This window comes from Bos indicus x Bos taurus, chromosome 5, assembly GCF_003369695.1.
Source record: "Bos indicus x Bos taurus breed Angus x Brahman F1 hybrid chromosome 5, Bos_hybrid_MaternalHap_v2.0, whole genome shotgun sequence".
Lineage (NCBI taxonomy): Eukaryota > Metazoa > Chordata > Mammalia > Artiodactyla > Bovidae > Bos > Bos indicus x Bos taurus.
The window spans coordinates 10,947,901-10,962,568 of NC_040080.1; the positions used below are offsets into that span (position 1 = coordinate 10,947,901).

General features: G+C 41.7%; 1 protein-coding gene across 13 annotated transcripts in view; it reads right to left on the reverse strand.

Annotated features, from left to right (window-relative positions):
* Positions 1-14,668, reverse strand: part of BCL2L13 (BCL2 like 13) — a 51,202-nt gene that overhangs the window by 18,595 nt on the left and 17,939 nt on the right. For 11 of the 13 annotated variants that reach the window (XR_003511005.1, XR_003511004.1, XM_027540878.1 and 8 more), the window contains exons 3-4: positions 6,354-6,461; positions 3,374-3,530 (exon numbers count right to left, since the gene is read on the reverse strand). Coding sequence is in view for 10 of the 13 variants with exons in the window: in XM_027540878.1 (XP_027396679.1) it covers positions 3,374-3,530; positions 6,354-6,461 (265 nt within the window). In the remaining 3 variants the exon portion in view is untranslated. Of the gene's footprint in view, positions 1-843; positions 3,176-3,373; positions 3,531-6,353; positions 6,462-14,668 lie in introns of those variants that run through there. The other 2 variants (XM_027540889.1, XM_027540886.1) reach the window with 2 other exon arrangements.

A 14,668-nucleotide genomic window follows, 5' to 3' on the forward strand; every position in this document is an offset into this window, starting at 1 on the left:
CAGGTAAGATTTATGCTACCAGCTTGGGAAAGCAGTTCACAACATAAGAAAAATAACAATATTTTTGTAATTGAATCTTATCCAATAAGATTTCTATGTTGCAGATAAATATATACAGTTATTAATAGAATCAAGTAAGAGCAAACAATAAAAATGATTTTGTTAATATAAAAGAACAATATAAACTCCTAAAGGCAAAAAATGTAAAGTATTTAAAACTTACAGAGATATTGTCACTGGAAGACTGTTCAAATTGGAGGCATAAGAAGGCAAATAAACATGCTACTTTAAATCTGGAGTCACTGACACCAGCTCCAGGCCAAGGCTCTCCTGCCCATTCCAGTCACACAGACACTCATCTACTGAGGGGATGTGAGTGCTGTGTTCTATGCCTGGGTTTCTGTGCAAATTAACAACCACAACAGATACTTGGCAGCAAGGTGAAGGCACCAAGTGCTTGCATAACAGATTTAATAAAAATTTACCTCCACCCACCTTTTGTGGGCAAAGAATTCACACACATGTTAAAAAAAGGAGAGGAATCTTGCTTTTAAAGGATTGTAAAATTCACTCCAAAGGCATTTTCTACTTTGAACAACCTGATCACTTCAGTCTTTTGAACAGTTAAGACTTATAACAGGTACACTTCCTGGTAGCTTACTGTGATGTTTTACATTTTAATACATTTGTGCTTTATATATCCTAGTACACACTAGGAAACTGAAGCTCAGAAAAGCTAAGAGACTATCCTAAATCCACAGAGATGGCAAAGAGCAACACAGAATAGGAATTCACACCCAATGAGCTCTGGCTCCAAAGGCCACAAGGTCCCTGTTTTGAATCAGGGTTTTGACATGGTCACGATGGCAGTGATGCCCCTGGTAGCTGGCCAGCATCTGGACTGCAACGGGAGAGGAACCACCGGATGGCAGAGACTCGCTAAGAAAAAAGACCCTACGACAGCTCACCAATGATTTCTGTAATGGATACATGTTAAAACTAGAATATTTTTAACACACTGAGTTAAATACAATGTATTTTAAAATCTACATTTAATTTTTTTACACAGCTGCTAGAAAATGTCAAGTTACATACGTGTGACCTTCATTTCCCGTTGGACAGCGCACAGGTCTGGACGTTACACAGAACAGCTCTGACACACGTGTGGCCCTCTTCTGTAAGTCTGTGCGACAGCGTACCACCAGGACACTGAAGTACCAAGACCATGGGTGGCCCTTCTAGTAAGATATTATGTACGACCTTCCTGCTGTCACATTTCCACTGAAGTACCCGGAGAACAGCTGGAAGACTTGGGCCGACACTGGACTCCAGCAAACAGGCTACCATCTGCTGCCCACGTGCTCCCTGCAGCTCTACTTGGGCATTCAGTCCCTTCACGTCCTTTCCTGAACTGAACTGTCTGCTGCTGCTGGGCGGCACAGGGGTCCTGACGGGGAGTTTATCAGGCTAAATGACGTTAGCATCCGCCAGAATGAAACATGATTTGAAACGCTGTATGTACACACATATATGCACATTAGAGATTCAGCAGATTAAAACGCTCCAAGGGAAACTGAAACACAGAAAAACAAGCAGCCTGAAAAACCAGCCCGATCTAATGAGCGACCTGACTCTGCAAAGAAGAAGACTGAGGGGAGGAACTTTTTAAATTTAAAGATCTTTCTTTTTTGCCATGCTGTGAGGCTTGCAGGATCTTAGGGATTGAAGCTGTACCCTTGGTAGTGAAACTGCAAAGTCTAACCACTGGACAGCCAGGACAATTTGGGGAAAAAAAAACTTCAAATTGCTGGTGCTTGGCTATGTGAAGAGTTCACAATTAATTTTCTACTTCAACAAAACTGGAGGAATAAGTGGTATTTTCTACCTTCAAAGATACTGCCACCAACCTGTATAATACTTGTAGTTCACCATCAGTTATTCTCAAGGTATTAGTAACTTTTTAGAGTTGTTAAGCTACTGGGAAAACAAAACAAATATTCACCCAAGACTGTGTTTTTTAAAAATATAATTTACTTTGCAGTGAAAAGGTACCATCTTTTCCTGTAGATCATGAAAAGGACTCCGAAAACATATAATCCTGTCCTTCACGTAATTGTACATATATAAAACTATACTGTTTCTCAGAGAACTAATAATATCCCAGTAAAGTTAAAATTAACACAGAAACTGAGATAGAGGGAAATGATTGATACAAATAATCTGCATCAAGGTTGGGAACAGGTTTTGTCTCATGCTTCTCAGTTACTTTAATCCCAGTCCTAACCGCTTTTGTAAGTTTTCTATGTTTATTTTGGCCAAAAAGCAGGTTTCTTCAAATCTAAGATGAAATCTCCACACATAAACTAAATCAAAGTATGGCTCTTCTCGCGTCAGAAGCTTGGAAATTGCCTGACCGCGCCCGCCCCCAACAAACACTCCATAAGCCACTGCTGGGCTGCACCTCCACATTTTCTGTGGAAGTTGTAATTCCCACACCCAGGATCTTGTCCCCACATTTATTTTTAAAACTTTCTATGTATAAAGTTAAGAAAATCTAGATAAAATTTTCATTTCACTGTTTCCTATGTATAGTTTGGATTTTTACATTTACTCATGTCACCAGAATATGAAGAAACAAACGGAATTCACCTTAAACCCAAATTGCTTCCTTCTAACAAATGGCAACATACACACTTTGCTTTGTCAAGGTAAGGGATCACCTACTACAACAGTGCTTGGCACCTGAATATTGGCCCTTTTAGTAAAGGAACCGTCTTCACCTTGTGTTAACTGCAGTCAATCTTTATTAAGACAGACATTTTTTTTCTAATTCATACCAATTTCTTAACAACTCTAAGCAAAGAATTAAGGAAAAGGAATTTTTAAGATTTTCAATAAATGACTTGGCTTTCTGCTAATAGACTTTCACGATGAGCTTCTTGCTTCTGGCTGACAGCTGGAAGAGAAGTTCCCACAGCAGGAGTGTGGCAGAAGCACCACGGGCAGGTGTGCAACCCAAAGCTGAGCCACATCCGGGCGCCCCAAGCTGACACAACGCCAACCCCACCGTACAGTGCGTGAGACCCAGCCATTCCAGTCATGCTGGCCAGGACAGTGGTGGTAAAAAGTGGTTAGGACCAGTGAAACAGCCTGCAGTTACAACCAGGGAAAGCATCTGTTGAAACCAGACAGTCCAACAAATAAATACAGTCAAATTCATGCTGGAACAATTACATCACTGCTCAAAATGAAAAAGGAGAGGATTAGGGAAAGCAAAAAAGGAAAAAATGAAGGCAAGTGAGAAAAGCGACACTGTTCACCTAAATAAGGCCTTCAGAGCGTGGAGCGGTGGGGACTTGCCCGAGGCACTCACCGGCTGAGCAGCGTCTGCAAGGCCCCGAGCAGAGGCGCCCGCAGCTCCTGCGCCGCCTTCTCCCCGAGGTGGGCCAGGCAGTCCTCCACGGAGCTGTCCGGGTTCGCGGGGCTGAACACGGGCGAGGTGTGGCGGTCGAAGCCTGTGCTGGCGAAGGCTGAAGAAGCAAAAGGTGCACCCTCATGAATGAGCAGGTGAGAAGTTGTGCTATAAGCCCAGGGGGTTAGGATGAGGACTACTGGGAACCATAGCATAGTATAAGCCACTGAAAACGTCAGACGATCGTTACTGGGCATTAATCTTTCTTTCAAGAGGCCCTATTTAAAGATTTTCTTAAAGAAAGATTTTTATGGAAAATCTCAGTTTCAAGAGAAGAAAAGGGCTAACGTGACATGTCAAAATGCGCAGACCAGTTTTGTGAATGACTGCAGACCCGTTCCAACCAAGATGACAAAGGAGAGCCTCTCCCAGCCCATCACCCAGGGGGGTCTGACGATTTGTTTTCACCTCTAGAAATGTGGCTCTTCTTAAACCAGATTCTCATCAGTTTTTCCACCTCAGAGGACCTCGTGACCTTCATTCTCTTTCAGAGCAAACTTTTAAACTCACAGTCATGCACTCTGCCCACCCACAGAGCCAGCCCCTCCTCCATTCCTCACTCCCTGTTACACAGACGCAGCCCTGCTCTGACTGCAGTAATAATCCATGCTGGTCCAGGGAGCAGACAGGACATATAACCCCTGGTTGTGGGGACAAGCGGCGTGCTGTCCCGGGAATCTGCCCTGCATCCTGTTTGAAGCATCAACCAGTTAAATGTAAGGAAAGGAAAATAAAAGAAGATTAACGTTAAGTTTCTAATTTTCTATAAATTTATACTTATATTCTTTCCTTACTAACAGGGAGCTGATTTATAGACATGATTTCTATTTCTTCTTTTTAAAAATTACTGGGCAGGGAATTCCCTGGTCCACTGCTGCTGCTGTTAAGTCGCTTCAGTCGTGTCTGACTCTGTGCAACCCCACAGACGGCAGCCCCCCAGGCTCCTCTCTCCCTGTGATTCTCCAGGCAAGAATACTGGAGTGGGTTGCCAATTCCTTCTCCAATGCATGCTAAGTCGCTTCAGCTGTATCCGACTCTGTGCGAGCGCACAGACAGCAGCTCACCAAGCTCCGCTGTCCACAGGGTTCTCCAGCAGGAATACTGGAGTGGGTTGCCAGTTCCCTCTCCTCCTTGGTCCACTAGTTCCAACCAATACTTTCACTGCCAGTGGCCTAGATTTAGATTTAGATTTAGATTTGATCCCTAGTTGGAGAACTATGATCCTACAAGCAGTGAGGGGAAGCAAATCAAATCAATCAAATCCCATCAATACGATCCATTCATAATCCAATCTAATCGATCTGAATTAATCCCATCAATAAATCAAGTAAATCCAGGCAATGCTACTGCACAATTAGTGTAACACAGTATGTTGCCAACATAACTCATATGCACTGAGAAGCCAAAAATGCATGTGATTTTTTATTAAAACATCTGCTCTACTGCGGTAGCCTGAGAGCAGACCCACAGTGTCTCTGAGGTGCCTGCTGCCAGCTCCAACCTGCTCTAGCCACCCTATCTCACCTGAGGGGGAGGGGAAAAAACCCAGAAATCGGCGTGAAGTTCTCAGTCCAGAGGCATAAGCCCACTGAAGACTGAGATCTACCACAGGGTCCCAGAGAGCTTCCCCCTCCCCACAGCCCACCACCACCTCACTAAACACTAATTTACAACAGTCCCTGTTATTCAGTCAAATCAAATCAATCCGATCCCATTCCATCAAATCAATCAAAATCAAATCACTCAAATAAGTAAATAAAATCTTATCAAATCAAACACGTGGGTATGTGTGGATGACCCTTGAAAACACTGCTAAGTGACAGAAGCCAGTCACAAGCTGCTGCTCAGTGTGTGACTCCACGTACATACAGACCCTGACAGGAAAATGTATGGAGACAGGAAGCAGATTAGTTGGGGGATGATATGGCTGGGGGAGCGGGGGCAGATGGGAAGTCACTGTTACCTTCTACAGGGTTTCTTTTGGGGATGTGAACAATGTTCCAATTTTAGACTGTGGTGATGGCTGTACAATTCTGTGATTATACTAACCACTGAACTGTGTACCTTTAAATGGATAAATTTTTGGTATATATCTCAATAAAGCTGCAAAAATTATTTATGGAAAGTAAAGGAAGATATAACCCAGGGCTGCTCTGGTGGTACAGTGGTTAAGAATCCGCCTGCCATGCAGGGGACATGAGTTCAATCCCTGGTCTGGGAAAATTCTACATGCCACAGAGCAACTGGGTCCCTGCTCCGCAACTGTAGCCTGCGCTCTGTAGTAAGAGAAGGCACCACAGTGAAGAGCACGCCTTCTCACCATAACTAGAGACAGCCTGTGTGCAGCCACGAAGACCCAGCAGAGCCAAGAGTAAAATAAAAATAATTAAAAAAAAAAAACAAACCCAAATGCTTCTCTCCACAAATAAGGGAAAGACTGAGTAAATCTTCGTTTGATATATGGATTTTTAAAGTTTACGATTTAATGTTAAGCACAAAGTCTGTGCCATAAAATCACAGGCACAGTGCTGCGACCACCATCTACAGTACATCCATGAGAAGGAAGGCAGCACACTGACAGCTCTCTCTCTAACGTTATTAATATAAAGATAACAAATCACACTGAACGGAAAGTACCTTAACATGACTGTTTAATCCAATACTTAACACCAGAAAAGGGTCCATCTCATCTGCTGCGTATATTTTAGAAACTTATCAATATAAACAGATCCCCCAGGAAAGGAAAAGGTACCTTCTAGTTTCACCACTATAATCCTAGACCCAAGGAGTTATGTAATGCTGTGAACACTTGACTGTAAAAAAACAAATGAAACCACACCAACAGAGCCACTAATTAACTAGGAAATAAGAATAAAGAGACCTTCAGAAATTTCTTTGTCCAGGGATTTGAGCTCTTCTTCAATTTCAGTTTTAACTTTTAATAAAACTTCTTGATCCAGAGATTGTGAAACTGTATCTTGCTGAACCCCTGAAAGCAACAAGAAAGGTTACAGAAAACATTAGAACATGGATAGGATGTTTAAGCATTAAGTCAGAAAGTACAAAATCAAAACTCATTATCATGGCCAAGGGCTAGGAGAACTGTAAAAATGAGGAGGCTGAAGCCAGGCAGGTTGCACCACTAGCCCACCCCTGGAGGAGCCGTGACTGGAGCTCAGGCCTCAGGCCAGTGTGAGGACAGAACCACCAATTCAGCCTGCATCCCGTCTTCCGGTTGGGCTGCTAGGAAGAAGACAGCTCAGAAACATTTCTGACATAATAGAGAAGAAAACCTGAAAGGTTATCATGTTCCCTTACCTTCGTATCTTCATGCAAACTGCGTTCCAAGAGAAGGCCCATGATCAACAAAGCATTTGTATCTTCCAACTTAGGAAAACCACGAACACAACCAAGTGTGAGGCAAAAGCTACTCTCACGCAGTAAAAGGAAAGAAGGGCTTGGTCTGTAGCACACAAAGGAGAACAGAGGAAGCTAACCAAAATAAAACTCAGATCCTCAAAAGGGTTTCTGTCGTGGGAAATATACAATTCCTTAGGTATTTGTACCAGAAATGCAACAGAAAGGATCCCCTCATGGTCCCGGTTAATATATATCTGGTTAAATGACATTTGATTGAACATTTCTGCCTATGTAAATATCTTAGTTGAAACTACATAAATAAAAATTTTAAAACATTACCTACAACAATATGCTACTAAGCAACCGATGAATCACTGAAGAAATCAAAATGGAAATAAAAATACCTGGAGACAAGTGAAAATGGAAACACAACAACCCCAAATCCATGGATTAAAGATTTATAAGACCTGAAACCATACAATTCTAGAAGAAAACAGGCAGTATACACTTTGACATGGATCTCAGCATTTTTTTGGCTATGTCTCCTCAGGCAAGGGAACAAAAGCAAAAATGAACAAATGGGACTTCATCAAACTAAAAAGCCTTCGCATGGTGAAAAAAACCATGTGCAAAGTATAAAGGCAGCCTAATGAATAGAAGATATTTGCAAACAATAACATCTGGCATATATAAAGAACACATACAGCTAGACATTAAAAAAAAAAACAACCAAACAGAAAAGCCTCAATTTAAATTGGGCAGAGGACCTCAATAGGTATTTCCAAAGAAGACACAAAGATGCCACCAGGCACATGAAAAGATGTTCAACATCACTAATTACCCGGAAAATGCAAGTCAAAGCCACATTGAGATTAACGCCTCACACCTGTCACAGCATCTATTACCAAAGAGGCAGTAAATAACAAACACTGACAAGGTGGTACACTGTCGTGAAAATGGAGATGATACCTGTGGCTGTTTAACTGATACAGTCAATACAGAAACCAATACAGAGGCTCCTCAAAAAGTTAAAAACAGACCACCATAGTATCCAACAATTCCACTTCCAGATATCATGCTAAAGAAAATAATTCAAAAAGATCCAAGTGTGTGTGTATATATACATGGCTTCCCTTGTTGGCTCAGCTGGTAAAGAATAGGCCTGCAATGTGGGAGACGCCGGTTCGATCCCTGGGTTGGGAAGATCCCCTGGAGAAAGGAAAGGTTACCCACTCCAGTATTCTGGCCTGGAGAATTTACACACATACACATACACACACACACACATCCCCCAAAGAAATGCAAAAAGGCAAAATGATTGATTGCCTGAGGAGATACAAATAGCTGAGAAAAGAAGAGAAGCAAAATGGAAAGGAGAAAGGGAAAGCTATACCCATTTGAATGCAGAGTTCCAAAGAACAGCAAGGAGAGATAAGAAAGCCTTCCTCAGTGATCAATATGAAGAAATAGATGAAAATAATAGAATGGGAAAGACTAGAGATCTCTTCAAGAAAATTAGAGATATCAAGAGAACATTTCATGCAAAGATGGGCACAATAAAGGACAGAAATGGTATGGACTTGACAGAAGCAAAAGACATTAAGAAGAGGTGGCAAGAATACACAGAAGAACTATACAAAAAAGATCTTCATGACCCAGATAACCATGATAGTGAGATCACTCAGCTAGAGCCTGACATCCTGGAATGTGAAGTCAAGTGGTCCTTAGCAAGCGTCACTATGAACAAAGCTAGTAGAGGGAATGGAATTCCAGCTGAGCTATTTCAAATCCTGAAAGATATTGTGAAAGTGCTGCACTCAATATACCAGCAAATTTGGAAAACTCAGCAGTGGCCACAGGACTGGAAAAGGTCAGTTTTCATTCCAATCCCAAAGAAAGGCAATGCCAAAGACTGCTCAAACTACCACACAATTGCACTCATCTCACACGCTAGTAAAGTAATGCTCAAAATTCTCCAAGCCAGGCTTCAACAGTTTGTGAACTGTGAACTTCCAGATGTTCAAGCTGGATTTAGAAAAGGCAGAGGAACCAGAGATCAAATTGTCAACATCCGATGGATCATCAGAAAAGCAAGAGAGTTCCAGAAAAACATCCAGTTCTGCTTTACTGACTACACCAAAGCCTCTGACTGTGTGGATCACAACAAACTGTGGAAAATTCTTAAAGAGATGGGAATACCAGACCACCTGACCTGCCTCCTGAGAAATCTGTATGCAGGTCAGGAAGCAACAGTTAGAACTGGACATGGAACAACAGACTGGTTACAAATAGGAAAAGGAGTATGTCAAGGCTGTATACTGTCACCCTGCTTATGAGTACATCATGAGCAATGCTGGGCTGGATGAAGCACAAGCTGGAATCAAGATTGCTGGGAGAAATATCAATAACCTCAGATATGCAGATGACACCACCTTTATGGCAAAAAGCAAAGAAGAACTAAAGAGCCTCTTGATGAAAGTGAAAGAGGAGAGTGAAAAAGTTGGCTTAAAACTGAACATTCAGAAAACTAAGATCATGGCATCCGGTCCCATCACTTCATGGCAAATAGAGAAACAATGGAAACAGTGACAGACTTTATTTTCTTGGGCTCCAAAATCACTGCAGATGGTGACTGCACCCATGAAATTAAAAGACACTTGCTCCTTGGAAGAAAAGCTATGACCAACCTAGACAGCATTTAATTAAAAAGCAGACATTACTTTGCCAACAAAGGTCTGTCTAGTTCAAGGTATGGTTTTTCCAGTGATCACGTATGGATGTGAGAGTCGGACTATAAATACTGAAACGGATGAGATGGTTGGATGAGTCTGTTTCTGTTTTGTTACATTTGTTCATTTGTTTCGTTTTTTAGATTCCATATATAAGTGAAATCATACGGTATTTGTCTTTGTCTGACTTCCTTCACTTACCATAATACCCTCTAGGTCCATCCATGTTGTCACAGATGGCAGGATTTCCTTCTTTTTTAGTGGCTGAACAGTTCAGTTCAGTCGCTCAGTCGTGTCCGACTCTTTTCGACCCCATGGGTCCCAAGGCCTCCCTGTCTATGACCAACTCCCTGAGTTTACTCAAACTCACGTCTATTGAGTTGGTGATGCCATCCAACCATCTCATCCACTTCAGTGTTCTTGCCTTGAGAAGCCCATGAACAGTATGAAAGGCTGAACAGTATTCCGTCATGTATGTGCGCCACACCTTCTTTATCCATTGATTCGTCTGCTGATGGACACTTAGGGTGTTCCCATGCTTAATTATTGTCAATAGTGCTGCAGTGAGCATGGGTGTGTGTGTATCAGTTCAGCTCAGTTGCTCAGTCGTGTCCAACTCTTTGCGACTCTTTCAGACCCTTTGAACTGAACCTAACTGAACTGTTCAGCCACTAAAAAGAATGAAATCCTGCCATCTGTGACAACATGGATGGGCCTAGAGGATATCATGCTAAGTGCAAGAAGTCAGACAAAGACAAATACCATATGATTTCACTTATAAATGGAATCTAAAAAACAAAACAAGTGAACAAATATAACAAAACAGAAACAGACTCATAGAGAACAAACAGGTAGCTACCAGAAGGGAGAGGGGTGGGGATGATAAAAAAAAAAAGAATGCCGATTAGCCTGCTTGTGGCGATCACTTCACAATCAATGTTTATATGAAACCATCACACTGTACACCTTAAATACATGCAATTTTTGTTAATGATTCTTAATAAAGTTGCTAAGTTTTTAAATTACATAAAACAAAAACAATCTTATGCAAAATTTCAAGACAATGTATCCTATGAGGAGGGTAGTCTTTATAAATTCTCGTCAAGCATAAAAATCTATCTTGGCGTATGGGCTTTTTGTTTTATTCTGGTAAAATACACCTAACAAATTTTACCATCTTTATCATTTTTAAGTCTACAGTTCAGTGGTATTAAATACATTCATAATGTTGTGCAGCCATCACTGCCATACACCTCCAGAACTCTTCATTTTGTAAAACTGAAACTTCAGACCCATTAAACAGTAACTCTCCATGACCTCCTCTCTTCAGCCCTTGACAACCATCACTGTGCTTTTGCTATAGAATTCTGACTACTCAAAGTACTTTACCTAAGTGCAATCAGACAGCGTTTGTATGTCAGGGACTAGCTTAGTTCACTTACAGACAGACTTATAATAAATTAAAGTTGGTTATAATTAAAACAGGTTTTCCTTTTTAAAGTAATTTGTAGTTCAGATGGCTCTACAATGGCACTAATATAATTACACTAGTCAGTAAAGTGACTTCTAGAATATATGCAACATTATTAAAATAAGGCAAACACAAATCAGAAAATTATTGTGGGTCGATCATTTCTTTCGAAGAAATTCTCTCTCTTCCTTCTGGCTTTCTGGAAGGCATCTCGATAGAAGGGAAGGAAAGCTTTCCTGCCAAGCACTCCAGTTCATTACCCAGGACCTCAGGCAAGGAAAACAGCCTTCTTGAACCTGTACTGTTACTGAAACAGGGAAACAATACCTGCCACAAAGGGAAGCTGTCAAGGGCAAAGAGATAAGCAAGTTAAGTTTCACCACATCAAAAATGCTCAATAGAGGGCTTCTCTTGTGGTCCAGGGGTTGAGTCCGCCTGCCAATGCAGGGGACGTGAGTTAAGTCCCTGGTCCAGGAGGATGCCACGTGCTGCAGAGCAGCTGAGTCCGTGCGCCCCAAGTGCTGAGCCTGCACCTAAAGCCGGTGTTCTGGGCGAGGAGCCCAAGCACCGCGACTGGAGAGCAGCCCCCCGCTCACCGCAGCTAGAGAAGAGCCCGCTCAAGGCACCAAAGGCCCAGCACAGCCAACAAATCAACATCACTTAAAAAAAGCGCTACCAGCACTGTTTATAATAGCCAGGACACGGAAGCAACCTAGATGTCCATCAGCAGATGAATGGATAAGAAAGCTGTGGAACATATACACAATGGAGTATTACTCAGCCATTAAAAAGAATACATTGGAATCAGTTCTAATGAGGTGGATGAAACTGGAGCCTATTATACAGAGTGAAGTAAGCCAGAAGGAAAAACACCAATACAGTATACTAACGCATATATATGGAATTTAGAAAGATGGTAACAATAACCCGGTGTACGAGACAGCAAAAGAGACACTGATGTATAGAACAGTCTTATGGACTCTGTGGGAGAGGGAGAGGGTGGGAAGATTTGGGAGAATGGCATTGAAACATGTGAAACGTCATGTATGAAACGAGATGCCAGTCCAGGTTCAATGCACGATACTGGATGCTTGGGGCTAGTGCACTGGGACGACCCAGAGGGATGGTATGGGGAGGGAGGAGGGAAGAGGGTTCAGGATGGGGAACACATGTATACCTGTGGCGGATTCATTTTGATATTTGGCAAAACTAATATAATTATGTAAAGTTAAAAAAAAAAAAAAAAAAGCGCTACAGACAATGACCCCACTCACCACCCCTTCCAAATCTCTAAACGTTGTTAACATTGCACAGTGTGCACAGAATCAGCTCACCATGGATTTCTAATTAACGATGTTCACACAGAACCTGCTTTCAGTACACTCCAAGTCTGGACCAGCAGGAACAACCTTCAGTTTACATAAAGCCAAAGCATCTGTTTTAACACCAGCAGTTAGTCTTGTTCTCCAACTGCTGCAACAGAGAACAGCCTAGGGCTTAATATCAATTGATCTAAAACTAAAATGTATCTTTTCCTGAACACATGTCCAACAGAATTTAATTAATTTATATCAAAAAATGCAGAAGAAAAGTTAACTTTTTAACTCTAAGGGTACACTTCACAATAAATTCGTCTGAGACATTTCACCAGGAAGCTACAGTCCTAAATACCAGAAGGTCCCTGGTGTTCTACCTTTCCCAACGTGACCTATCTCTAAGGGACTTAACTTCAAACTTTCTCCAGGCTCAAATAATCTCTGCCATGCTCAACAATGTAAGAATTTTGGTCAGTCACTGCCATGAGCTACAGCGAACACAGTGCTTTTAACAAAAATTCTTCAAACATAATTCCACAACAGAAGCAGAGTAAACACCAGGCTGAAAAGCTTGAGTCAGCCCTTTAAGTTATGCAAAATCATCTCAAACTCAACATCTGCTAGCTTGCTCCTGACCTGTCCTTACTCAGAAACAGACTCTTGCCAGTCAATACAGCCTGCCAGGTAAACTTTTTATAAGGTTTCCTCACATAAGAGGCAGTCCCTCCATTCCACACATTCTAGAATTTATCCTCAAATTAAGCTGGATCATCAGAAAAATCCCCAGACAGTATCAACTATCTGTTTCAACTGAGTGCACTTTAGTGTCATTTCCTTAGCTTTTATCCAGAATTCCACAAAAAGACAAAAGTTTTGAAATGTAACACTGTATTTGATATTGACAGTTTTTACTGCATTTCTTTGTGTCCTATGTAATAAAGCTCTATGTGAAAAACAATTCTCTTAAAGAATAACATTCCCCTTAAAATAGCATAGCTTCTTCTGGGAACTAAATATAGTAGTTCCCTTTGTGGTTTCAGCTAACCGCATCAGCCACGGTCCCAAATACTGCACAGAAAATTTTAGAAACAAAATTCATTAATTTTACACTGCACACCATTCTGTCTAGTGTGATGAAATCTGGTGGGGTCCTGAGACCTGAGTCATAGCCAGCATGTCCAGACCATGTAAGCTACCCACCCATTAGTACAGAACACGCAGCGTCTGGTGGTAGGCGGCCCCACCCGAGAATCCTGGAGCACACTCCCATGGACAGGGGGAGCTACTGCCCACCTCCACTTTGCTTTGGCTTTGCCTCAGAACCAAGTTCACTGCTCAACGCTGAGATGACTGCACAGGACCCTACAGACAACGTACCTGTGATCCACTGCTCCCACTATGGAAACGTACAGTCTTCCTATTCTGATTCCATTACAACTTACTTCCATTATGTTCTAATTAAAAGCCACATTAAATGATACATGGTGTAAAATTTAAAAAAATTAATTCTTCTTCCCACCCAGTAGGAACTCACTGCCAATTTACTCACTAACAAAAAAAGACATTTTTACCTAACCTGGACTCTTCCTTTTCCTGGTTATTTAATTCTGTCCACCCTGCAAGAACCAATTTCTCTTTTTTTGGTGATGCCAAATGGCCTGCAGGATCTCAGTTCCCTGACCAGGGATTGAACCAGGCCCTCAGGAGTGAAAGTGCCAAGTCCTCACCACTGGACCACAAGGGAACTCCCTGCAAGGACCAATTTAAGTCTACTTCACTGACTACTTACGTATCATTGACACTGAACATGTGTATCATTTAACCTGTGCCTCACAGTTCAATACTTAAATATACACTGTCTTGTACCTATGATTTTGTAGTTTATCATCATTAGTCTGACCTGATCACAAACTATTTGAGCTAGTCCCTTGGTCCTAGACTTATGTCAAGTAAAGACTAAAAAAACACACAAATACTTGACATCAACAGCTGTCACTGTCTCTGTGATGAAGACTCAAAGGATTACAACGTATAACCCGACAACCTTGCTGGGAAGAAGGGACACAAGAAAGGAGGCAACAGAATGAAACTTATTAACAGATTCAGAGGGATTTGTAAAAGTTATCAGCATATTTTGAGGCTACCTCAAATATTTTAAAAAGTTAAAAGAAATAAATAAAATGAGTAGTCCTTTACTGGAAGAGAGTAGGAACACAGGCCAACCACATACACAGGCCAGTAACGAGAACATTTACAGTGCCAGCCTGTGACGGAGGAGACCGCAGAGGAGGGACGGCACGAGTAAGACCTCAATCACCAG